This window comes from Triticum aestivum, chromosome 3B (genome assembly GCF_018294505.1).
Source record: "Triticum aestivum cultivar Chinese Spring chromosome 3B, IWGSC CS RefSeq v2.1, whole genome shotgun sequence".
Lineage (NCBI taxonomy): Eukaryota > Viridiplantae > Streptophyta > Magnoliopsida > Poales > Poaceae > Triticum > Triticum aestivum.
The window spans coordinates 362,597,071-362,623,127 of record NC_057801.1 but is presented as its reverse complement, the minus strand read 5'-3'; the positions used below and the strand labels follow the sequence as shown (position 1 = coordinate 362,623,127).

The 26,057-nt window shown below is 50.2% G+C and overlaps 1 protein-coding gene across 2 annotated transcripts; it reads right to left on the bottom strand.

Moving 5' to 3' along the window:
* Positions 1 to 19,510: 19,510 nt before the first annotated feature.
* Positions 19,511 to 24,503, bottom strand: LOC123069913 (mitochondrial uncoupling protein 1). 2 transcript variants are annotated; one of them, XM_044492883.1, is made up of 9 exons: positions 24,239 to 24,503; positions 23,603 to 23,809; positions 23,431 to 23,500; positions 23,156 to 23,286; positions 22,966 to 23,064; positions 22,787 to 22,891; positions 22,611 to 22,685; positions 19,991 to 20,077; positions 19,511 to 19,891 (listed from the first exon to the last, which is right to left on the bottom strand). In XM_044492883.1, the coding sequence occupies exons 1-9, from the start codon at positions 24,302 to 24,304 to the stop codon at positions 19,871 to 19,873; spliced, it is 861 nt and encodes a 286-aa protein (XP_044348818.1). In that variant the 5' UTR covers positions 24,305 to 24,503; the 3' UTR covers positions 19,511 to 19,870. The 2 variants fall into 2 exon arrangements, with proteins under 2 accessions (XP_044348818.1, XP_044348817.1); XM_044492882.1 differs by having other exon boundaries at positions 19,511 to 19,886.
* Positions 24,504 to 26,057: the final 1,554 nt, after the last annotated feature.

The window sequence follows — 26,057 nt, the reverse complement described above, 5'->3', positions numbered from 1 at the left end:
ATTAAAGTTGCCACCTTAAGTTAAACCATTAAATAACAATCTCACATCTGTCATGGATACACTCAAACCCAATCCACGTCTACGAGCATAGCATAGCAGTATAAGCATAACGTAGAAGTAACTCCCAAGGGTTTGATAGTAACAGGGCAATAGGTTTCTACGTCATCAACTACTCCCCAATACCCACATGTTAATAATCCTACTCATGCAATGTTTGAGGGTTGAAACTAATGCATAAAAACTGGGTATGAAAGGGATATGATCAAAGTATGAACTTGCATGTACTGTTGATGAAGATGCTTCGCACTCATAGCTCCTGATATTTCTACTCGTCACACTCCGTTCAATCTATCGTAAGCAATCAATAAGACCACACATAAGCAATCATGCAAAAGAATCGAAAAATATATCTCGGAAAACTTCAAAAACAAGCATTAACTCTTGCAACAGAAAATAATTTCTAACAATACCAAAATTGAGTGAATTTGGCCTTATCAAAAAGTTTGGGTCAAGAGCTTCGGCTTGCAAAAAGAATCAATTAAATCGGAGTTACGGATAAAAAGATATGATCAAAAGTAATTTGAGTATGAATCTGAACAAATTTCAAAATTTGAAAGTTGCAAAAAGTTTAATTGATACATTTATTAGATAGGTGGAATCAAGACGAAAATATTGGCGTTGGTTTCGTCTAATTTGGATGAACGAGTAAAAAGTTATGGCTATTTGAAAAATCAGGGTCAAACTGTTTTACGAAAAAAATGGCTATAGCTAAAAGAATTCTAGTCCTAATATGTAAATACAGGGACTAATTTATAAATCTAATTATTCTACCATATATGTAAATAGAGGGACTAATTCTAGTCCTATTATTTAAATACAGATATTAATTTATATAGGTACTAGTGTAGAAATAATAAGCTACGGGAGTATATAAAAAAATACGAAGAAATATACCTTTATAAGGTATAGAAAAAACGACTTTAGATAAAGAAGACAACTTCCAGAAATCCCGCCGGAGGGAGAAAAATATTTTTCTTTAATAAATATAGGCAAACCAAAATATTGATTTAAGCCGAATCAGATGATTTTTGGAGTCTTTATGGGTCTATATTTATAGGTGAAAAAGAGACTTAGAGGTCAAAAGCTAGCTAATGTGGGACTAAATATATACGAACAAATAAAATAAATGGGGAACCGCGTGGGCTAAAAATCACCACCGGCCGGCCGCGCGCGCAACGTACGCGGCGTTGCAGTTTTTTTTTCATTTTTTGCAATTGAAATGAAAAAGGAAAACTATGGAGAGAAAAAAATATGGGGAAGAAATATGGCCGGCGAGGCCTAGCCCATGTAGGAGAAATGTGAACTGCGTACTATGCTTCACATGTGGGCGATAGTTAGTTATGCGCCGCACACGCAGTTTTTTTAATAGAAACAGAAAATGAAAACTGAATAATGAAAAATAAAATATAATTATACATAGGCATATTATATATCAAAATTTTCAGAAAAATATTTTATACAACCTGCACATTTTTCTAGCATCAAATAAAATCCTCAAAAATTTAAATAAAGCAAAGATTGCTACTGTTGCAATAAAATATAATACAAATCATTTAAAAATAACAAAGTGATTTCAAATTTATTTCTCTCTAATTTTCTACTGTAGGGAATCATTTTACCCTATTTTCCATATATTTTATTTTTGAAGAAAAAAATAATTTGAATAAAACCCATATAACTCCCAATTGAAAAATAACTTCAAAGGGGCTCTAAATTGGATTCTTTTAAACTCCCAACTCATATTTCATATGTTTTGAAGAAGTCATTTTATCTTCTCTTATGAAAATCATTTAGTTGCTTAAAGTTTTCTGAATTTAAAATATTTTCAAATGAAATTCAAATATTTTCAACAACCCTTTTCATTTAAATAAATGGAAGAAGTTATGTCATCTTCTCTCTAGGGTTTTGTATTTGAAAAGAATTTGAATTCAAGAAGATCAAAAATGCAAGATGAAAGTTTGAGAAAGTCCTTTTATTCCCTCTCATTTAACTTTCAAAAGTTTCAAATTTCATTCACTTTCAGTCAATCAATCAAGCAAACAATCAAAACTATCTATTTAATATAACATTCCAAAATTTAGAATTTTGGGATGTTACAAAATGCATAGTTTGTTAGCGCTCATAAGATAACCATCCTTGATGTAATATCGTTCCCAAGATGTATGCGTCAAACATTTAGCATAAGGATTATCAAATGATGGATCATTAGCATACAAGTCTTTTATGTGCTCAAAGCCAATAACATTCAACTCAAGTTTAGTGACAAGCGTGCATATGCGTGAAAGTGCATCCGCAACTACATTTTCCTTACCATTAATGTACTTGATCACATAGGGGGAAAGATTCAATAAATTCACTCCATTTGGCATGACGCTTGTTCAACTTAATTTGACCTTTTAAGTACTTAAGCGTTTCATGATCGGTATGGATGACAAACTCATGAGGTCTAAGATAATGTTCCCAAACATGTAGCACACGCACTAAAGCATACAATTCTTTGTCATAAATGGGATACTTAAGTTGTGCACCGGAGAGTTTTTCACTAAAATATGCAATGCCTCGTTTTTCTTGCATCAAAACTCCGCCAATTCCGGTACCACTTGCATCACAATGAACCTCAAAAGTTTTCTCAAAGTTGGGCAAAGCAAGAATCGCAGCATGAGTAAGCAAAGACTTGAGCTCATCAAAAGCGGTGGATTGCAAAGATCCCCAAACAAAAGGAGCATTCTTCTTACTCAAAGCATGCAAAGGAGCGGCAATAGTGCTAAAGTCTTTCACAAAGCAACGATAAAATCCCCCAAGGCCAAGAAAACTACGCACTTGTTGCAAATTGGTGGGTTGGGGCCAAGTTTTAATAGCTTCAATTTTAGATTCATCAACATGGACACCCTTGGAAGAGATAACTAAACCCAAGAAAACAAGTTTGTCAACACCAAACGTGCATTTTTTCAAGTTGGCATAAAGACGTTCCTTGCGAAGGGTTTGCAAAACTGCCCTAACATGATTAAGATGCTCTTTCATGGATTTGCTAAACACAAGAATATCATCAAAGTAAACCACAACAAAGACTCCAATATAAGGTCGAAGCACAAAATGCATAAGACGCATGAAAGTACCGGGAGCTTCCAATAAACCCATCGGCATAACTAACCACTCATACAAGCCAAATTTGGTTTTGAAAGCAGTTTTCCACTCATCACCTTCTTGTATGCGGATTTGATAATAGTCACTTTTAAGATCAATTTTTGAGAAAAAGGCGGCTCCGCTAAGTTCATCAAGCATATCATCTAGGCGAGGAATGGGATGCCTATAGCAAACGGTAATAGCATTTATAGGTCTACAATCGGAACACATGCGGAAAATTCCATCTTGCTTAGGCACAAGTATAACCGGAACGGCACAAGGACTTAAGCTTTCACGTACATGACCGTTGTCGATTAGTTTTTGTACTTGCCATTGGATCTCCTTAGTTTCTTCGAGGTTGACACGGTATGGAGCTTTGTTTGGAAGTGGCGCTCCGGGGATGAGGTCGATTCGATGCTCAATGCCTCGTAGAGGAGGTAGAGCCGGAGGTAGCTCATCGGGGAAAACATCTTGGAATTCGTGCAAAAGAGATTGAAACACTAAAGGTAGCTCATGAGAGGTGTTAGCTTTTGTTTCCCCATCCTTGCACACAAGGACAAAGTGCATCACACTCGATGGGTTCTCACACACTTCTCTCATCTCACTTTTTGTGGCAAATAGTACTAGGTTTTTCTCGCTAAGCGAAGAGGCGCTCAAGTTTGGATTGTGGCTCTCACTCACTTTTCGGTGGATCACTTTCTCACTCTTCTCTCCATGATGGGTGGCTTGCTTGTCGGCTATCACTTGACTAGGAGACATAGGTCGTAGCACATACTCCTTCCCTTTCATCTTGAAGCTATAGTGATTGGTACGCCCGTTGTGGATAACACCACGGTCGAATTGCCATGCTCGACCAAGAAGGAGGTGGCAAACGGACATTGGGACGACATCACACTCCAAAGTGTCCTCATATGCACCAATTTTGAAGGAGACTTGGACCGTATGCTCAACTCGTATAGTGCCGGAGTCACTTAGCCATTGGACTTTGTATGGGTGCGGGTGCTTTATCTTGACCAATTGAAGCTTGGAGCATAGTTCTTCACTTGCCAAGTTGTGGCAACTACCTCCATCAATGATGACCTTGACGGACCTTCCATTGATGTCGGCCTTAGTGTGGAAGATGTGGCATCTTTCGTCTTCTTCTTGTTGATGTTGAAGAGTCAAGACTTTAGAGACAACAAGAGTGGGGCTCGAATCCTCATCACAAAAGACTTGATCATCTTCATCCTCGTTGATGCGCCGGTGCATGGCCACTTGCTCAAGAGCTTCCATCTCCTCATCACTAATGGAGTCATAGGTGCCATCGTCATTGAGGATCATGGTGCGCTTGTTTGTGCATTCATAGGACTTGTGGCCTCGGCCGCCGCAAGTGAAACACTTGAAGGCGCTTGTTTTGACGGTCTCATCGGTCGGAGTAGATGATGAAGCACGCGGCTTGAAGTTGCTTGTATTTGGAGGAAGACGACTTGAACTTGATGAAGTTTTCTTGTAACTTGGCTTGTCGTCGTTGCTTGGAGAAGGCTTGGTTGATGTAGAGGTTGGAGGATTTGTTGAAGCTTGGTTGTTGGAGAAGCCGTAGGTCTTGGATGAGTACTTGGCGTACTTGAAGTCATCTTGCACTTGACGTTCCGCCTTTGTAGCTTGATGCACGAGCTCAATGAGGTTGGAGTAGGGTTGGAAGTCGGCGATCTTCTTGATGGGATGGTTGAGTCCATTCAAGAAACGTGCCATTGTTTGCTCATCATCTTCCTTGACATTGGCTCGAATCATGGCTATCTCCATTTCCTTGTAGTATTCTTCAACACTCTTTGTTCCTTGCTTGAGGAGTTGGAGCTTCTTGAAGAGGTCGTGGTTGTAGTAGGTGGGCACAAAACATGCTCGCATGACATCCTTCATTTGAGCCCAAGTGGTGATTGGAGGTTCACCTCTTGCTTGTCGGCGCTCAAGGATTTGTTCCCACCATATGAGCACATAGTCTTGGAACTCAAGTGATGCCATAGCGATCTTCTTCTCTTCCTCATAGTTATGCAAACGAAAGATTTTGTCGACCTTCAATGCCCATGAAAGGTACTCTTTGGGGTCATTGCTTCCATTGAACTTGGGCATGGTGAATTTTAGCTTTGCATAGCGTTGCTCTTCATTGTGTTGTTGGCGATGGTGATGATGACGCCCTTGACGTGGAGGGTAATCATCCTCATGTTGCTCTTGGCGTGGAGGAAGTCCATGATCAACTTGCTCTTGTTGAACTTGAGGTTTAGGTGGAGCTTGTGGAGGAGCTTGGGGAACTTGACGTTGGACACGTGGTTGGTAGTTCCTCTCTTGGATTTCTTCTCGAAGGGCTTCCTCTTGATTGCGCCGGTCGCGATTGCGGTTGGCGATGGCTCGACTTGATTCTTGAAGGGCATGTTGCGCCTCAAGAGCTTGCTCTTCACGTTGTTATTGTTGAAGACGTTGAGCCTCGGCGTCTTGTTCCTCTTGGTGTAGACGTGCTCGTTCTTCTTCTTGGCGGCGTAGACATTGTCGTTCTTGAGCTTGAGCAAAAGCGAATTGGTTTGAGTGAGGACGAGGGACTTGCTCATCGACTTGCTCTTGTGAATGCTTGTCGTGTAGCGGGTTGCGAGATGCATGACGGTCTTGACGCGCGGCTCATTGAAGAGTGTTCGATGACGGTGTACTTGAGCCGGAGAAGGAGTCGTCGGAGTGTCGACTTGAGTGGCTCCGTCTTGAGTATGAAGAAGTTGAAGGAGGCCGGTTCACCAACAAGGTGCGGATCTCATCCATCCTTGCATCGTTCTCTTGCTTGTGCGCGTCGAGCTTGTTATCGAAGTAGTCCTTGGTACGTTGCTCGGAGAGTCGCAAGTCGGTGGCGAGGTTGTCGATGCGTTCGTTCATAGCGTGTTGCTCTTGATGCAACGCTCGTTGTGCACCAAAGAGGTGGCTCTTGGTGACGTATGATGACATGTCGTCGTCTTGCTTGATGAAGAGTGGGTTGGTAGAAGTACTAGGCATATCCATCATTCCAAGCAAAAATGTGAGTGGGAGAAGGAGAAGAACTTATACCAATGTACCTTGACCGATGTTGACGATGAATCAAGTTCACTGAAATGCGGACAATGAAATAGCACTATTGGTACCAATCTGTCGGCGTCCTGGGAACGGGGGTCCCCAGACTTGCCTGCCTGCGGCGTGGCTCGAGTGGTGGCCTAGTACGGCCCATCTTCATCAACGCAAGACTCAAGACCCTCGCGAGGGGCCAAGCCTCGCGGGGCGGACGACATGAGGCTTCCTCAGGAGCAGCCTCGCCAGGCAGGCTCGCGAGGAGGCGGAGAGATCAAGGCAGGGGTACCTCGCGAGGTGCCCGTGATGCAAGCCGTGACGATCGAGACCAGGCGGGCGCTAGGCGGGCGCTGGCCTGCGCATTGTCCTTGTTTCCTCTTTGATGCAAAGGGAGCAAGCACAGTCGTGGAGTACCGAGGCATCAGGCAAAGGTTGCCATTTTAGTGCAACAAGACAAAGACCAGCAGAGCGGCAGGATGGAGGTCACCGTGGAGCCCAAGACAGCGTCATCGCCAGTGCCTTTGGCAGCCGAAGACCAACTTTAGTCAGGATAACATGTACTAGATGTTCCCCTTCAAAATGGTCGTTGTTGACGCCCTTCCCGCTCAATATTTGGGAAGAGGACCAAGGCCTCTATAAATAGGGCTAGCCACCACAGAAGAGGGAGGAGATCGAGTCATCATCAGATAGAGAGGAGATCGAGTTCTCATCGGATAGAAAGGCGACCAAACTCACCCAAGTAGTTCATCGCACCAGCTCAAGAACACCTCTCGCGAGGCTGTTCATCCCTTGTACTGTTCATCATCAGCCCCTGAGGCAATCCACCACACCACACACTGGAGTAGGGTATTACACCACAACGGTGGCCCGAACCAGTATAAATCTTGTGTTCCTCGTGTTGTTCATTGTTTTAGCTTAGATTCTCGCGAGGCGATCGGACGTGGATTGGTAGGGGGGAGATTTTTGCGCGCACCCCAGAGTTCAAACCTTAAGGGTCTGCCGGAACCCAACATCCGACATTTGGCACGCCAGGTAGGGGTGTGCCGGAATCTATCTCCCGTTGTTCCGCGTTCGACCGCCCGTCGTGTCCATGGCTGATGCTCGTCGGGCTCGCGCTGAGCGTCGGGCTGCTCTCGCCGCCCGCGTCGCCCAGACGGCTCTTGTCGGCAGATGTCCCCGTCGTTCCCCGTCGCCTGCCGCCACCGGCCCGGCAGGGAACGAGCAGCAGGCCTCGTCATTGCATCCTTCGGTCCGGCGGGAAGGCCGCACCGCCACCCCATCGCTGACTCCAGCTGGTTCGTCATCCCACACCCGTCGCGCCCCCACGGACGCGCACGCTGTGTTGCTCCTGGCGCGAGAGCTCCTGCACTACCGTCCCGTCGACGATCTCTACAAGGAGTGGCTCGCTCACATCACCGAGCTCGTCAGCACCGCAGGGGGCTCCCCTGCGCCATCCCTCTTGCTGCCTCACCCCCCGTCCTGCGTGGGTGGTGCAGCCCAGGAGGTGCCTTCGCCACCTCCTCCCCAAGAAGGCACCCTGGCTCCAAGGCGCGCTGCCCCGGGACGAGATCCACCGCGTCCGGCGCCCGCATGATAAGAAAGGAGCTGCCAAGAGATCCCTCGTCCCCAAGAAGGTGCACGCGTGCTCCCGGCACCCGTGCGCCACGACCGCATCCCTGCGCCACCACGTCAAGACCCCGTGCTGCTCTAGGAAGCGGCGCGCGGGAATCCTCAGGAGCAAGCCCCGCATCAGCAGAGAGCTCCGGTGGCCACCGCAGGCTGCCGCGCCTTCACCACCGAGCTATGCAGTGTCGCCTAGCCGGGCAAGTTCAAACCTGACCTGCCCCCTCGCTACGACGGCACTGCCGACCTTGCGGAGTTCCTACAGCTCTATGAGCTGGGCATCGAAGCCGCCAACGGGGATGAAAAGGTCATGGCGAACTGGTTTCCCATGGCACTCAAGGACGGTGCCCGCACCTGGCTCCTGAACCTGCCCCCTGGCACGATCTCCTCCTGGGACGAGATGCGCACTCGCTTCATCGCCAACTTTTAGGGCACTCGCGACCGCTCGCCAGCCGTGGGTGACCTGCGCCGCATCAAGCAGCAACCCGGAGAGACCTTGCAGAAGTACATCCAGCGCTTCAACAGCGCTCGCCTCAAGATTCCCAAGGTGACCAAGGAGGCCATCATCTCGGTGTTCTCTGATGGCGTCCGCAACGTCAAGATGAAGGAGGAGTTGGCGATCCACGAAGATCTGTGTACGTCTCTAGAGTTGTTCAACCTGGCGACCAAGTGCGCAAGGGCTAAGGAGGGACGCCTCTCCCTTCTCGAGCTACCAGTAGCAGACCCAGAAGAGAAGAAAGCCAAGGCCAAGGATGTGAAGCGCAAGGAAGCAGTTGTGCTCGCGGCAGAGCCGGACATGAAGCACGGCAGGGACCAGCCGAAGTCGTCCAAGGGCAGCCGGTACTGTGTGTACCACGATCTCCACACCCACAACACCAACGAATGCCAAGAGCTCAGGGCCGTGCGAGAAGGCCGTGTCGGTCGATGCCCCGAGCGCAACGATCGGGGCTACGGCCGAGGCGGAGCAAGAGGTGGAGGACGATGGGATGACTGTGGCCCTCGCCAAGGATGGCATGACCGGCCTCGCGAGGATCGCTGGCAGGACCAGCCTCGCGAGGGGGCTTGGAGGGATCAGCCTCGTGAGGATTGCCCGCAAGGCAACGCAAGACTTCCTCCTCTGCCACCACCACCACCACCAAGAAGGAATGACGACCACCATCAAGACGAGGGGGCTGGGGGCTTCCAGGAGCTGTGTGAAATCGCTTGCATCTTGGGCGGTGCCCAGGCCCCAGCCTCTCAGCGCATCTTCAAGCAGTTTGCTCGCGAGGTGAATGCAGTCCTTCCCAAGCTTGAGGCCACGCGCCCTCTTAGGTGGTCTGCATGCGCCATCACGTTCAGCTCAGCGGATCAGCTCAAGTGCGCGGCAACGGCCGGTGTCCTCCCGATGCTCTGTTCCCCAGTCATCAGCAATGTGCAAGTCACCAGGACCCTCATCGATGGCAGGGCAGGGCTCAACGTCCTGTCCGTCAAGATGTTCAACAACCTCCAAGTGCCATACGATCAGCTTCAACCAACCAAGCCTTTCTCAGGAGTCACTGATGGTTCCACTGTCCCGATAGGGCAGGTCCGCCTCCCTGTCACCTCTAGGCAGCGCAAGAACTACCGTACCGAGATCATTGACTTCGACGTTGCCCACATTCTCCTGCCATACAATGTCATCCTTGGGTATCCCGCCCTAGCCAAGTTTATGGCAGTGACTCACCATGACTACAACGTCCTCAAGATTCCAGGAAGTGGCGGAGTCATCATGGTCCCCTGTGAAGAGAAGGATGCGGTGTGCTCTCTCAAGCGCGCCTTCCAAGCCACGTCAATCGAGGACCCAGACAGCAAGAGTGGAAACCTTCCTGAAGCAGCTCCCAAGAAGAAGAAGACATCACATGTCTCAAGGCCTCAGGAGGCAGACACCTCCGGAGGCGCCGCATCAGGACACGTGCCCATCCCAGGGGCGCCACCCTCTGTCGCATAGGGAGGCACGCCCGGTGCCCTCCTCGGGAAAGGCTCGGGGGCTCTCTCCTGGGGAGCCACTGACTTTGCCAAGATCACGAGGGAGGCGCTCGGGCACCACTTGGAGGCGTGCTTCACGACACGTTTCCCTCAGGAAGGCACAAGGCAAGGAGGGCCCAACCCTCAAGAATTCATCACCAAGGTTGCTCAGGAGTTGCAGGAATCGGGAGTCATGCACGGCGACCACCGCCTGCCCAGCGTAGCCCCCCATCCAGGCAAGGATGGCAGGCTGCGCGTCTGTATCGACTACCCAGGGCTCAATCGAGTCGCGTCTCAGGAGTGCTTCTGGCCTTTGCGCGTGGGGCGTTGCAAAGGTCCACCTCACAGCTACGTTCGCATGCCCTTCAGCCTGCCGAACGCGGATGCTGCTCACCAGCGCCTGATGAGAAGCATTCTGGAAGCCCAGGTGGCCAAGCACCTCATGCTCCTGGAGGAAATGGAGGTGGACCTCGCCAAGCCGCCCGGACCTCCTGAGCCTCCCGAGGCTCGGAGCCCCGAGGGCTCGTGAGGATTGGCTTCTTCACCACGCACCGTCAGCTACTCCAACACTCGCTCTGCAATGGTATCAGGTGACTTCTCGCAAGTTTCGTTTCAGCTGGGAGCGCCCTCAAGGCTGCATCATTCCCAGGTCGCGTGAATCTGTCCCCGTGGCATGTATATGTTTTGCTCATGTTTTCAGCTTACCTTGTTGGGGGCGCCCCTCGGGCTGCATCATTCCCAAGACGCTTGGGCCTGACCTAGTGGCGTGTGCCTTTCTCTGCATTTATCTAAGTTTATTTGCTTATTTATGCTTAACCTGCTTGAGATAATCGCTTGCTCGATTGACACCTACCTTTGGAGCCGCTCGCTCTGGCACGACGCTTGTGCATGGGTCCGTCCCTGCAACGTCGACAAATCTGAGTGGTCGAGCTCTGGCCACGGTAGCCCCGCAAAGCACTACCTCACCAGGCCCTCAGTGCCCCAATCACTCCCTCGGAGCAAACAATGGATGGCTGGCAACCGTAATGGCAGTCCTTGTTTTCCTCGTGCTGGTGTACATGATCCGCCTAAGGACCAGCGTGGGGGCATCGTGAGCTCCCTCTCTCTCTCTCTCCCGTATGATCCGCTCACGCGTTAAAAGGGAGGCGCCTGAGCATCGCGACTCATGGGCTCTTACTGGCTCTCCAGCCCTCACCACTGGCCTTGACCCACGGTATCGCGACCTGTCATACCAGAGGCGGCTGAGCTCGCTCGAGAGTCGGGACCTGAGGACGTAGAGCATGAAGGAAAGTGCGGGGAAGAGGGGAGAAGCTCACGAGGACCCAATCCAGCGACACCCCAGCCGCCGGCGCGCAGGCCCGGCACCTCGCCGAAGAACTACTCTAAGCTCATGAGATAAGGCACGCCCCTGGAAAAGCTAAATCGACGCGACGGTAAACCCTCGCCTAGTGCAGCCCTGTCACGGCGATGTTGCCTTCCTTTCTTGCCCAGCGGAGGCTGCTTGAGCACTAAAGGGGACCTCCCGAGCATCGCGCCTCGGGGGCTCTTACTGGACCTTGGGCCGCTCACCTCCTGGCCTTGACCATGGCATCGCGACCTGGCATACCAGCGACGGCTGAAGCCTGCCTGGGGACCGGGACCTGTCAGTGTAGAGCACCAAGCCCTCGTGAGGATAGAAAGGGGGAGCCGAGCCGAGACAGGAAAAGCATCTCGCGTCACTCCATAATAAGTATAATATTCACAAAAGACATGGCATACGCCTTACATACCCCCGCGGGGTGTTTTTTTTATTCCTCGCAGGGAACAAAAGGTGCCAATCCTAAGGAACGCTAACTACGCGTGCCTCCACAGGAGACGCCATCATCAATAGTGGGCCGCCCAGCACCGGCGCCAACCCCATCCAGATCAGCGGCGTCGGCGGCCCAATGTAGCTGCCCCACTCCGAGCGTGACGCGAGCTCGGGGACTCGTAGCTCTCGTCGCTCGTCTTCGGAGTCACGTGAAGCTCGGGAGAGTTGCTGGACCCTCCGCTGCTACCAGAGGAGCTGCTGGGGAAGCGGTTGGCGGGCCTGGCCCTCACCACTTCAATGCCCCGGCCGCCTTCCTTGGGGCAGCACTCCAGTCGGCGTCCTTTCGCGTCGAAGACCTTGAAAAACATCAAGGAGGCGCCATCGTATTCAAGATGAATTACGAGGGCACCCCCTGTCCGGCAGACCCGAGCGATCTCGCCCCAGCCCCGGGTCATGTAGACCTTGCCCGGAGCGACAACCTCGACCTCCGCTCCGGTCCGAGGGTGCTGAAGTCAGCATGCTGCTGCCAGAGCTCCAGAGGCCCCCTCGGCGGCATCTCAAAGGCGAAGGAGGGAGGAAGGGGAATCCAAGAGCGTGGAGGCATAGCGGCGTGAAGCACAAGCTCGCGAGAAGAGCCCTCGGCATGGACCCCGGGGGCGATGACGCGCACCGCCCTGACTCGACAGCGTCGCCGGCGGCGCCGGCAGTGCCGCTCAGCATCTTCTTCTCCAGGGCCCTCGGCCCGGGCGTACAAGGGCAGCGGAAACCCAGGCGGCGGCCGTTCATACCAGGGCCTCGACGTTTCCTGCCACGCAACCACGTCGCGACAGCCGGGGACCGGCCGCTTCTTCGGCAGAAGTGGGTCGGGACCCTCTCGGGGGCCTTCCCCTTCTCTTCCGCTAAAAACCGGCGGATCAGCGCCATTGGCGTGAAGTGAAGCAAGGGCGAGGAAGAAAGAGTGAAGCAGAAAGAGATGGACTGCAGGGGGCTCTCGCTCGTCCGTACTTATAGTCCGAAGGAGGCCAACCGTCGGCCTCCATGATCACAGGTAATCATGACTCATTTCTGCATGCAGGGACTTGTCAAGTCGAGCAGTTGCCGAGGCGGCGTGGGGAAGCGGAGACGCCCACGTCCAATCAACCGCCACGCGGCGCCCAAGGCCGCAGGCTGATGGGGCCTGTGGCGCTCCGCACTTGCCCCTTTGCTTCTCTACTAAGCCAAGTCCGAGCACGCCTTGGGCCCGGGGGCTACTGTCGGCATCCTGGGAACGGGGGTCCCCAGACTTGCCTGCCTGCGGCCTGCGGCGTGGCTCGAGTGGTGGCCCAGTACGGCCCATCTTCATCAACACAAGACTCAAGACCCTCGCGAGGGGCCAAGCCTCGCGGGGCGGATGACACGAGGCTTCCTCAGGAGCGGCCTCGCCAGGCAGGCTCGCGAGGAGGCGGAGACATCAAGGCAGGGGACCTCGCGAGGTGCCCGTGACGCAAGCCGTGACGATCGAGACCAGGCGGGCGCCGGCCTGCGCAGTGTCCTTATTTCCTCTTTGGTGCAAAGGGAGCAAGCACAGGCATGGAGTACCGAGGCATCAGGCAAAGGTTGCCATTTTAGTGCAACAAGACCAAGACCAGCAGAGCGGCAGGATGGAGGTCACCGTGGAGCCCAAGACGGCGTCATCGCCAGTGCCTTTGGCAGCCGAAGACCAACTTTAGTCAGGATAACCTGTACTAGATGTTCCCCTTCAAAATGGCCGTTGTTGGCACCCTTCCCGCTCAATATTTGGGAAGAGGACCAGGGCCTCTATAAATAGGGCTAGCCACCACAGAAGAGGTAGGAGATCGAGTCATCGTCAGATAGAGAGGAGATCGAGTTCTCATCAGATAGAGAGGCGACCGAACTCACCCAAGTAGTTCATCGCACCAGCTCAAGAACACCTCTCGCGAGGCTGTTCATCCCTTGTACTGTTCATCATCAGCCCCTGAGGCAATCCACCACACCACACACTGGAGTAGGGTATTACACCACAACGGTGGCCCAAACCAGTATAAATCTTGTGTTCCTCGTGTTGTTCATCGTTTTAGGTTAGATTCTCGCGAGGCGATCGGACGTGGATTGGTAGGGGGAAGATCTTCGCGCGCACCCAGAGTTCGAACCTTAAGGGTCTGCCGGAACCCAACATCCGACACAATCCTTGTCGGTTCTCACACCTACACAAGTAAAAGCTTATGGTGGAGCTTGGTTAGGATGGTGGCACAAAATTGATTGCAATTGTTAGTTTGACTCAAAGATGTTGAAAAAGATTCACAAATTCGCAAATGCGACAAGTAGACCAAGCAAGTAGTGGAACACGGAAACACACACGCAAATAGAATAATGGGATTGTGCAAACCAAAAGTGAGCCAAAATGTGGAATCCACGAAAATGCTCTTGTTGCACAATACTCGAGAGACGCTAGCACGATTGCACAAAAGGCGGATATGTAGCTTGTGCACAACCTACTAGGCAAAAATGCAACGATCTCTATCCCAAGTATGCTATATTTATGGTATTTCGGTGATATGATCCAAGATGATCGGGTATGACAATCTTAATGTAGTATGATGCTATGGTTCTTGCTTATAAGCTCTTTGCTTATCTTTCTCTTTTGCTTAAAAGCTTGGTTGGCTCTTTCACTTGTGAGCTCTTTTCTTATGCAATACTTCACGAACCAAGATAGCAATTGTGTATGCGATGACAACTTTGTGACACAAGAGATGATATGGTATGGTGTATGATCACTAATGTGCACAAGTCACATTGCCGGCAATACTCAATGGCTAGTCTCGATGGGTAAGTTAAGCAAAAGATGGGATATGATGGTTATCAATGCAAGTGCAAGGTGTGGCAAAGATGTCGTCGAAGTTACAGTCCGTAGTGAAGATGAATAGTCGACGAAGATGAGCGGTGGTGATGTTGATGTCGCACCGTACCTAAATAGCCGAAACACAATAGGACACGGGAAAGCACAACTCAAATTCTCGAACTCAAAGTCGAATGGTGGTACGGAGGGTGTGTCGTGGGGTTTTGGCAGGTGAAGGTGGTGGTGGTCTAAGTGGGGGAGTGTGTAGGCGTAGGTGGTGGTGGTGGAGAACTGCAGAAAATGCAGTTTCGGCAAAGGAAGCTGGATGATCCGAGCCAGGAGCCGGATGATCCCGGCGCGTCCGGATGATCCGGGTCAGGGTCCAGATGATCCGGGCAGGTCAATCGCGCTCGGGAACTGCTCGGGATGAACTCGAAAACGGCGAGAATTTCGAAGATTCCACAGATTTTGGATGGATTTCGAGGGGGGGGAAGGTGGGGAAAAGCAAGATCCACGAGTTACACACCGAATCCACGGATCAAAATCAACAAATCACAAAAACAATTGGGGGCTATTTTTGGTGGGGATTTTCAGATTTAGGACGAAAACAACAAAATCAAGCTAGAAAACACGGGGTAGGGGCTCCAAAAACGTGATCAACGTGGCTCATGATACCAAGATGATGTAGGGCGGAACCCTAGGGGCCGATCTTTCACGTTTGGAGGGGATCCTACGGGGAGACACGAAGAACGCGCGGAAGAACACGGGGAAATCACAAAGGGAAAACGAGAGAAACACTCAACCGACAAGAGATCGATCACACAAGGTCTAAATCATCGAGGCACAAGGTAACACGAGATCCAAAGTCAACAAAGGACGATACACGAATAACCGTTCTTCTCCGTGAGGAGGTCTTGATTGTTTTCTCCGGATGGAGGCCTTGAATCCGAATGGATCTTCTCCGAAGAAGCACGGTCCCTCACGTGGAGTAGATCCGATACGGATGAGCAGAGCTCTATCTCAAAATGAGCTATCACAATGCTAAGTCTCGAAGTGAGGAGGACGAGTCCTATATATAGGCTAGGGGGGCGAAGGGGTACATGGGCTCAGCCCAACACGCGCGCGCAGGCGCTGGCCGGATGATCCGGGGGTGGAGCCGGATGATCCGGGCTTGTCAGGATGATCCGGGTGGAGGCCCGGATGAGCTAGAGGCGCGACTGGTGGCGGTGCAGGTCCGGATGTCCGGCTGGGGGTCCGGATGTCCGGGCAGGGTTCGGATGATCCGCGACGTCGTTCGGATGATCCGGCTTCAGGTGGGAGCTTCGGGTATCTTCGGTGCGCATTAGCCGGATCATCCGGACCGGGATCCGAATCGTCCGGGCTCTGTCCGGATCGTCCGGCCAGTCTGGGACTTGGCGCTTTTCCTCTCCGTCTTCACGCATGTCTTCCGCTTCCGGTTCTCCTTGCTTCCTAACTTCTCCATGGTTAACTCCTTGGTACCTGAGTATGCAAAGCATCTCCATTTGAGGTAGTAACCATGTCTCATGTGAATCGAAAGGGAGTTGTGAGAGGAGTGATGTCACCTCGATTTCGAGAGCTCTTGCACGTGCTCGAGTCATAGGTCCAAGTGGTGTTGTAGGGGATGTAGATGCGTCCATGGGGATGATCGTGGGATGCTCCGCATCACAAAGTGACATGCATAATTAAGGATCCATTTGTGACGAAGAATCAAGTTTGTAATGAATGGATGGCAAAAAATGAATGATCTCTAGCAAAGCAATCTTACATGGCTAGGCTAATGGACTGGAGGTTGAGAAACCTCACTGTCTGGCATCAGCAAGAGGAGCTCAAGTGGGCCTTGGAATTGCCCGTGCTGCCATGGAAGTTCTATGCACCGTGAGCAGTCCCAGCGGCGCTTTCAATTCAGCCTTTTACCTCATAAACACGACACTCCTCCCCAAGCCGCTGCAGGAAGAACACGATCGTCACACTAAATAATGGAACTATTCTCATAAACCAGTTACCTTTTAACAATATCATTATGTAATTATGCTACTAAAACAACTATAAATTGTTCATCGTCGCAAGAGACAACAATAATTTTTATTGTTTACCACTGAACAGGACACCAAATTATGATGTAAGATCTTCTACAAGATGAACACTGAACACATAAGCCTGAAACCAAATAAGCCGATGCAAAAGGAAATACAAAAGCAGAATTGGTTAATGGGAAGTTCTCGGACATACCAAATAACTAATTTTTTGGCAGACGGATGTTGCCATATAGCCCTTTCCAGATTTACATCAAACCCCAAGAAATCCAAGAAAATGGTGAGCTTCAGAAATAACCATGACGCTTCCGGTGACATCTGTGAGTAGGCAATAAAAGGTGAAACCTCAATTAGTACATGCTATTTGAATACTAAGGGCATGCCCCTATGCAACCCGGCACCATAGTGTGCACTGCCGTAACACAATAATCTCTGCCTCAACCATCTCTCGGAAAGCAAAATTTGGAGCAAGAGTTATCACTGAAAAACAATTGGGAACATTGTAGCATATCTGTCCACATATGCTAATTACATCGTTGGTCGTTTCACACTCTTGGATGGCCTAAAAGGAGCAGTTTTGGTTTATCTACACCAAGATCGGGAACAAAGGAGCTCCAAGACAAACCTTTTAAACAACATTACACCTAAGGAGGTAGCAATATGTGAAAAGAAATATTCCAATAGTGAGCAAATAAGTCATATTTACTGCAAGAGGATCATGGTCAAATTCAGTATCAGACATGGCTCGGAGCAATGAACAATGCCAAGAAATCAAGTATCACTTAGAAATGTAGTAAACTATAATCTAGTCAATGAACATGTGTCAAATCAATCAAATGAGGGAAATCACGGACAACAAAGTGAGGCCACGTAATAGAATGAACTGAACTAAGATCAATACTGCAATCTCCACATCTCAGTTTATATAGTAACCACGACTCTAAAAATTAAACATACAAAACTGAGAAGGAAATGCCAAGTGGAAGGATAAAACCCCGCTTGGCTATGCCAGTTTGGGTTGGGGCCTCATGTCCATCTTCTCTAAAGCACTGAGAAAACAAAACTAAATGTTTAACAGTGTTGTATTCACAAACCAAACTGTGTGAGTAACAACAGCACCAGAGAAGAGTAAACATGGGAGTGATGCAATACACATATAATGTTTAAGGACATATCAGTATTAATAGAACTGTTAATTGATCAGACACAAATCCACACCCGAACCGCACATCACTTAAACAGTTAGCGTGAACATGTGATAACCAGGTAAACACATCCTTAATCAAATAGGATGCTTAAGGATACATCAGTATTAAACATGTGATGGCATGTGACGCCCAATATGAAACATCCTCAAACAATTAGCATGGGCATGCAGTATCAAGAGAAACACATCCTTAATGGATAGGATGCTTAAAGCAAGTGACCAAACTTTAACTTGAAGCAACAACACACAAAAGTAAATTTCACCGATTTGTTATAAAACTAACATGAATATGAGACTGATCTAAAAATCCCATTCCTTTGAACCTAGCTAGACCATATAGCATATCAAACTAACTATATAGCATTGTCCATGATCACCAGCTAGCACAAAGGTCTCATCAGCGACACCTCACATCCTTCACATATTTATCAGGACACACATATGAAGTAAAGGAGTAGTGATGTATAAGAGTGGATTTTTCATACCCTAATGTAGAATTAGAAGAACATGAACTGGAGTCATATATCGATAGTTACCATGGATGGAGAACTGAAAAGTTCTAACACTTCCATGCAGCTGTAAATAGAAAAATATCAAGAATGATAATAAGCATGGAGAACTAAAAATGTACTATCACTTCCATGTAGTTGAGAACCTAAAATTGGCAAGAATACAACATACGCAGATTTAACAATTTGCCAAAATAATACATATTTTAGTGTACGTGCATTGAGCAGAATATGGCCAACAAGCCGAGCAAGGCAACAAACATGTACTCTGTAAATAATTAGCTAGATCCAAGGCCTTCCTTGGCAGCAAGGTAAAAGCAAAACAGAAAGACAAAGAAAAATCTCTTCTTTGGAACCTAGCTAAATCTGAGAATTGGCTAGATAAGATAGATGTGCAGGGGTAGGAAGAGGGGGTGGAGCTCACCAGGTTCAGGGGGGTAGGAGGAGGGAGGAGCCATGAGGGCTCGTGCCCCGTCCACCTGCAGCAGTTGCTACTCATCCAGATCGGAACCGACCTTGTCCACCAGAGGAGCAGGGACGCGTGTGTGCACCTGCGTGACCAAAAGCAGCAACAGCGTGAGGGGAGGGGGGGGGATTAGGGTTGGAGCAGGGGGGAGGGCGGCATCCCGAGCAGGCATTGCGTGGGAGCGGCGCAGGCAGAGCACAAGCACTCGGAGGCCAAGGTCGGATGACATCACCGGCGAATATGCGAGCACCTTGGCCGCAGCCTGACCTGCTCACTCTCCCTCTTCTCTTCCCTTCCCTTCCCTTCTGATGACAAGAGGGCGAGGCTGCGGGCAGCGTGGTGCGAGGGAGACGAGGAGAGAGGTCCACGGCGGCGAGGTCTGCGGGGCGTTGGTGGCGGCGAAGTGGGCGGGGCAGCAAGGTCTGGTGGAGGGAGAGGTTGAGGAGAGGGCTGGGGCGAGCAGGGCTGGGATGCGGGAGGACAAGGGTTGAGAGCGCGAGTGCGGGCGAGAGGCGGCTAGGTCATCTACATGGGAGCGGACGCAATTTATATGTGTAAGCATGAAATAACGAAAATGCTCTCGACGGGGCAAAGCTATTTACATGCGGTGGCACGGTCGAGGTGAAACTATTCATTCCTACCGTACCAGGATCTGATCCGACGAGCGAGGTCGTTCCAAGGGTCGATCCGACGCCCAGATCGCATCAAGCAGCCATAGCCAACGGTCAGAAATCCAAATCGTTGAGGAGGCTCGGTGAGACAACTTATTTCTGGATGAACAAAAAAAACTTGCTGACATGTAGTTTTTAGAGATTATAAAGTAAGTTTCTTATGATCTCATTGCACAAATAAGCAGATGTTTGTTAAGTATAACTTCTCAAATTTATTAACCCAATAAAGTGGGCATCGGTAAAAGCTACTCCCTCTGTCCCATAATGTAAGACGTTTTTTGACATTATGGGACGGAGGGAGTAACAATTTACAACATGCTCATGACTGATTGGGTCGTAGTCATCAAATAGATCAAATTACAACATGAGAATGCATTCTCCTGTACAATGAAATCTGAATCCTATGCTGAATGATTGTGTATGTATGTTGCTCCAGAAGCTGTACCCAGCTTGTTCCATGAAACCTTGCAGCGCAGAGTTTATATATAATCCTCACTGAAAGAATCTTCTAACCTTTTTATATTCGACCAAAAGAAAAATGGATCAGTTAGTTTTACAGGAATAGTGTGCAAAAAATTTAGTCAGAATTATGTTGGAAGTAGAAAATGTTACCTGTTCCAAAGTTAAGAACATTATCACATTCCATGACCCAACTCGACAAAAGTTTGCAATAAACCCCTTGTAGAAAGCAGCAAGTCCCTGCAGAAAAGCACGATCTTTGATCAGTATGGATGTATTGTAGTGATGATTTTCTGCAAAGCACCTAGTAACATGACACTACACTTTCTAAATTATTGCAGAATAACGCATATTCCTCCAGCACAAGCATTTGCACCATCCAAAACCAGATCAACAATAAAAAGAGGTATAGTTGGTAGAACCACAAGTTGCTGGCATTCACACAGGAGTATGTTATGCCTATTTATAGAAAATGATTACTGAGACGGCATGCCATTTCATCAATTTTCGCTAAATGTGGCATGCCACATCATGAAACTCTAGCGTGCCATATCATCAAAACTGCTAGCAACTGTGGCCTGAATGGGACAGAAACGGAAGTTTGGGGTTAGACTAACCAACGAAATTTTCCTAGTACATAACTGCTGCTTTGGAATTACCTTTAGAAAGGAGACGCTTGCCCGGCTTTAGCGAACTGAAGCAAAGCGTTTACAACAAAAAGTAGTACAAAACAAATAAAGCGGTTCGATACAGACCCGAAAGCAAAGCTTTGGAATGGCCAAAGAGGCACGTTTCTTTTCCTTACTAGCTTTCCCAATGTCTCTCCCTCTGTCGTAGCTCTAAAATTCTGTAGTGATCTTAACAAAATCTAGGCTAAACTCAAACTACAATACATCGGCATGTTTTTTTACTTCGAAAAGGAGGCTTACCCCCGGCCTCTGCATCAAGCGATGCATACAGCCATCTTTATTAATTATTCAACAGAGTCCGACAAAGTAGATACATGGATCAACCCAAAGCCACCTTCCTTCCGACCTCAACCGCTACACCTACAAGTCTCATGGAGTGCCCTGGCGCATCCAGGCCCACCATCTAATCCTGTGGCCACCCTAGACTGCCTTGAGCCGAGAGCACCAACCGGTGTAGCAGACCCTCAACACACACGGAAAAGTCCGCCGCCGTCATCTTCCGCCGTCCCATCTTCAGGACAGATCAATGCATATGCCTTGCCAAGCCCAACTGCCGTCGAAGCCACCACAACGCCAGACAGCGCCACCATCCTGCGCGCGTCCATCAACACGCGACCATCACCGAGACCCGCCGTTGTCGGGTTGTTAGATGCCACACCGCTCCACCGTTGTAGTCGTCCACTGGTCCCTCCAGCCGATGAACCCCTACAAGAATGATGCCCCCAACGAGGGAACGACACTTAAGCGCCGCCATCATTAGATCGGCCGATCAAGGGTTTCCCCCGAAGGTAGCGGAATGAGGTGGGAGCTTCACCTCGATGATGCCTTCAAGAAGGAAACGGCGCCTGGGGCGTCTCTGTCACCGGCTCCGGCCACCAGCCGAAGACGGTTTTCACCTGGATCTGTCCCATGAGAATCCATGTGCACCGGCCAGACCACCTTCAAAGCCGCAGATCAGGCCGCCCAGATCCGGCGACCACCCACAACAACACTCCCGCCGTGGGAGCCCTGGCGCACCGGCCACTACCGGAGTGCACCACCACTGGAGCCTGGGAGGAGGGCCGCCACCCCACTTCGCCCAACCGCGTGAGCCGCCAGGAAAGATCCCGCTTTTGCTCGTCACCATCACTTATCTTAATCCAATCCGGAGCACCAGATCGCCGACGCATTTCCGCTTGGACAGGGGCACCACCACGCCATGCCGCCGCGGGCTGCCTGAGCTTCACTCTCCACCACCGACTAGGGCCGCCGCCCTGGGATCCAGGCCGGACCTCGCCGCCGCTAGCGGCCACGTCCAGCCCCACCCCCATCATCTGCCGATCTCCACCCGCGCCACCACAAGCGCCGCCGTCGCGCCGCCGTGGACCAAGGGAGAGGCCACGTCCCGCGGATCCAGCGCCATTGCCGCCGTTCGATCCGAGAGGAGGAGCAGCCCTCGGCCGCTACCTGTCAATGCACGGGCTTTGCCGGCGCCGACCCTAGGCGGCGACGGAGGGGGGAGGGGAGTCATCGGGGCGCTGGCGGCTAGGGTTGGCGCCTCCCGTGTCGAGGGATCAGAGGCAGGGGCGACACGAAGAGGGACGAGAGGTTTGGAATGTGATAATATAAGCATTAGAAAAAGGCTGACAGAAAAAATAGCCATGCACATGTTTCCTGATTAAGCTGCAAAATGCAGTCAAGCGTAAGTCAGCATCTTCAAATAATCCAGAAAACAGGTAGTCAGCAATAAAACGACATTTATCTCCTGGATACATCAACAACCATTACGCATATGTTGAGCAAACCAACCAGGCACCCACGGAAGAGAAAAACTCAATAACCTAACAAGGTGATGACTATCTATCTGACACAAAATATCAACTATATTGCCGTTTCTTATTTGAGTAAGGATGATATAGTATATTAAGGGCAGATGTTGACATATTTGATACATACAGATATGGGCTTCACAAGTGGAAAATGAAATTCGCTAAGTGTTTGGATATTGGTGGTAGAACATCAAAAGTTATCTTCTATTAAGTTCTTAGAAATTTGGAGGTATAAAACAGCACAATACTGAAAATAATGGAAATTGTTCATCATACATCATTTTTTAATGTCTTGGCGAAACAATCAAATGTACTTCTGTATGTTGAATCGCCCATCATTCTTGATTTTACCTACAAAGGACTCATGCAGTTAAAATTATGTGAAAACTAGACCATTCGTTAATATAGAAGACAAGGGAAATAATGAGGTATAAAGCTTTTGCAGACAATACCACATCCACTGGAGATCCAATGCAAACAGCAAAAATACCGGCACCGAGTCCAGCTAAAAGATGAGTATAAACATTATCTGTAAACCCAGGAAGACCTAGAAACATCTGCACACAAAGAAAAATGTGGTGAAAGTATAATTAAATACAGGATCGAAAGATGAGGGAGAATGAAGAGGCACCTGTTTAAATTGGTCGTAGCTGGCCAACTCGGCGGCATTAATCAAAGCATTTCGTGCCATATTAGGACCAAGGCCAGTCCACAAAGCTCCGATACCTTCCTAGAAAAATAACAAGCTTACAGACCATGGGCGAGAGGAATAATCTTGTAACCTTTTACTGGTCGTTGTCATGATGAATCGTAGCAGCAACCTGTCTGACTATGGTGGCATATGCATTAAGGGCTCCAGAATAGTGCCTCTTGACGGCAGTAGATTTTCCACCTGCTTGCAATCTCACTTTGACAAGATCAGTTGGATTTGCGACAGCAATCGCTATGACACCTATGCACACATAGTTAATTCGTTCAGTGTGTGTTTCGTCATCCACATTAACCTGGCACAGCCCTTTACAATGGACCAGGGTAGTGTGGCAATGTTATGAGAAAAGTAGAGTTTTTCCAGTGAAGAGAGGCTGGAAATGCTTACCAGTTGTAAGAGCGGCAAGAATCTTATTCATTAAAGTGGCATCACCTACAAACACAAATAAGGCTTTGACCTGCAATGCGCAGAAAGAGCAATCCTGTCAGGCAATTGGTCACTCTGGACTGAAGAAGGGAAATGCACTGCAACTGCAAGGTGAAATGGGTGCAGCACAGACAGGCTCATACAAGCCGACACGGAGACCGCCATAGAGGCACTGGCGGTGAAAGCCAGGGATGATGCCCTTCCAAAGTGCGGTGACGCCTTCCTCCCTTGCAATCGACATCATTGTGCCCAGCATTCCTACTGTAGCTGCAGGCCCAGCAGCTGTTTTCTTTTGCAGCTGAAGACGCACCTTGGCTGTGTCCAGAGGAATGGTGCACACCTGATGGAATCAATGACAACAACAATCTCAAGTATTATGATCAATATATAACGAGTCTGAGACTCTGAGTAATCATCATATCATATCCAGGTAAGGAGAGGTAAGGCAACAAAGAAACCCTAGGCCTAGCTATAGCTCTAGTTTAGTGCAGCAGCTCAGCTGATGAAAATGGAATGGTTCTCTAGTCTCTTCTACTCAGGTCTTGTTGCTTGTTTTTTATGGCACGAGAAACAGACTAATATACCACTACTATATGTACTACACTGGTATGGTATGGAGGCTGGAAATGTTATCCAAAAAGCTTCCCTTCTATCACGGGGTGCATTAGCAAGATCGAGCAGGCATTCATCCCAATCCCCAATACAAGCGATGTGCTAGGCAGCGGCACAGCCAGGATAGAGCAAGAGAGACTGCAATGCTGTGGTGTACCTCAGCGAAGCAGGAGGCGATGGCGCTGCTGATGAAGACGGCGGCGAAGGAAGAGGCCGTCGCCATTTTATCCCCGGGGAAGCGGCGGCGGCTGTGGTTCGGTCGATGGCGAGCAGAGGGAAAGAAGGGTAGAAGCAAAGCTCCGAGTAGGCTGCTGATCTAGTCCATATTTAAGATCTAGATTCAGATCTCAGCGTCTTTCTTGTTTCCAGGCTTCGTCGGCTGCTCAGGGCTGTTATAGTAAACTCTAGCAAATGAATATCTGCAGTCTCTAAAATCGTTTTGTATAGATTGTAGAAGTTGTACATCATTAGAGCATCCTCACTCGCGTCCCCAACATCCTCCTAATGCTTTTTTTTTATCGTCAGCGTCAAAAAGTCGGCCCAGTCGCGCCCCAGGGCCTTGTTTATTGCCGATCTGGGCCGAAATAACAGCCGGCAAACCCGAGCTGAACCCAAGCTCCCGGGGATCGCTTGGGGGCGCCGGCTGAAGCGAAAAGATGCGTGGGTCCGCTCTGTCGGCGAGAGATGGCCCTTTTTCCCGCCGATCCCCCTTCTTTCCCTCCATTCTCCCCTCTTCTCCCGCCATTCTCCTCCATCTCCCCTCCATTCGGCTGCCATGCCGCTGAAGAAGTATACGGCCCCTAGCACCGCTGTCGGTGCCGACGCCACCCAGCCAAAGCAAAGGAAGCCGAGGGCGCCGCCGTCAAACCACCGGGCATGTCGAACGCCGACTGGGGGGCGGAGGTTCAGCACCGGGAGGCTGTCACCACCGACAGGCCGAACAAGCTCAACGCCAAGAGGGCCCGGGACGCGAACGCAGCGTCGACGGCCGCGTCGGAGCAGGCAGAGGCGTCTCGCACGGCGGAGCAGGCAGAGGCGTCACACGCCGGGATGATGAACCCACCCAGTGTCCACGGCCCGCAAGCCTGGAGCCAGCAGAGCGTCGGGTTGCCGGCCGGCTTCTCATCGTCGTCACAACCCTGGGGATGCGCGCCCTCACCTGGCTACGCTGACGGCGACGCGCACGGCGGGTTCAACCCCAACATCACCTTTCCGCATGGCCACCCTGCTCAGCGCACGCCCTCACCCCCGTACACCTACTCGTCGTCGGCGTACGGCGCCTCACCGACGCCGTATTTGCGCTGTGGCGCCTTGCACTTCTTGCAAGCCTCGTCGTCGCATTTCGGCAACCCCGACACGACGGAAGCTGACATGGACGACATCATCACGAGCGGCTCGGCCGTCGCCGCCTTCCCGGGATTCAATGCGCAAGACGATACAATGGACCTCGTCGGCGACATGGACGACGAGCTCGACTACGGCGAGGAGGAGGAGGAGGAGGACGAGGACGAGGAGGAGCCGACCCCTGCTCCGACGAGGAAAGGGAAGAAGAATAAGCGGGCGGCCAGGACCGGCGAGCCGCGTGTCAAGTGGGCGTCCAAAGAAGACGAGTGCCTCGCCCAAGCATGGAAGATCGTTTGCCTCGACCCGATCACCGGCACGAACCAGAGCGCCAACACGTACTGGGAGCGCATCAAATCGAAGTTTGATCAGCGCAAGTTGGTCGATGCCTACTTCACCGGCATCCACATGCAGCGCGACTCGAAGGCCATGGCAAACCATTGGGCGATCATCCAAACGGCATGCAACAAATGGCATGGGATCGTCGAGGAGGTCGCGGCTCGCCCGGAAAGCGGCCCCAACATCGAGGGTCAGGTATGCACCGACACCGATTCTCGCTCCTTTTTGCTGTGCGCGTCGCCGACTCTTGTTCTTCGGCGCAGATGGTTTGGATGTTCGCCATGTACCGCCAGGAC

Excerpts from the sequence above, each read along its gene's own strand:
- LOC123069913 (XM_044492882.1), bottom strand. The coding sequence starts at position 24,304 with ATGGCGACGGCCTCTTCCTTCGCCGCCGTCTTCATCAGCAGCGCCATC. Across the intron at positions 23,501-23,602 it reads GTGTCGGCTTGTATGAGCCT|GTCAAAGCCTTATTTGTGTT; the intron begins GTCTGTGCTGCA and ends TGCGCATTGCAG. Across the intron at positions 22,686-22,786 it reads TTGGATCTCCAGTGGATGTG|GTAAAATCAAGAATGATGGG; the intron begins GTATTGTCTGCA and ends AGTCCTTTGTAG.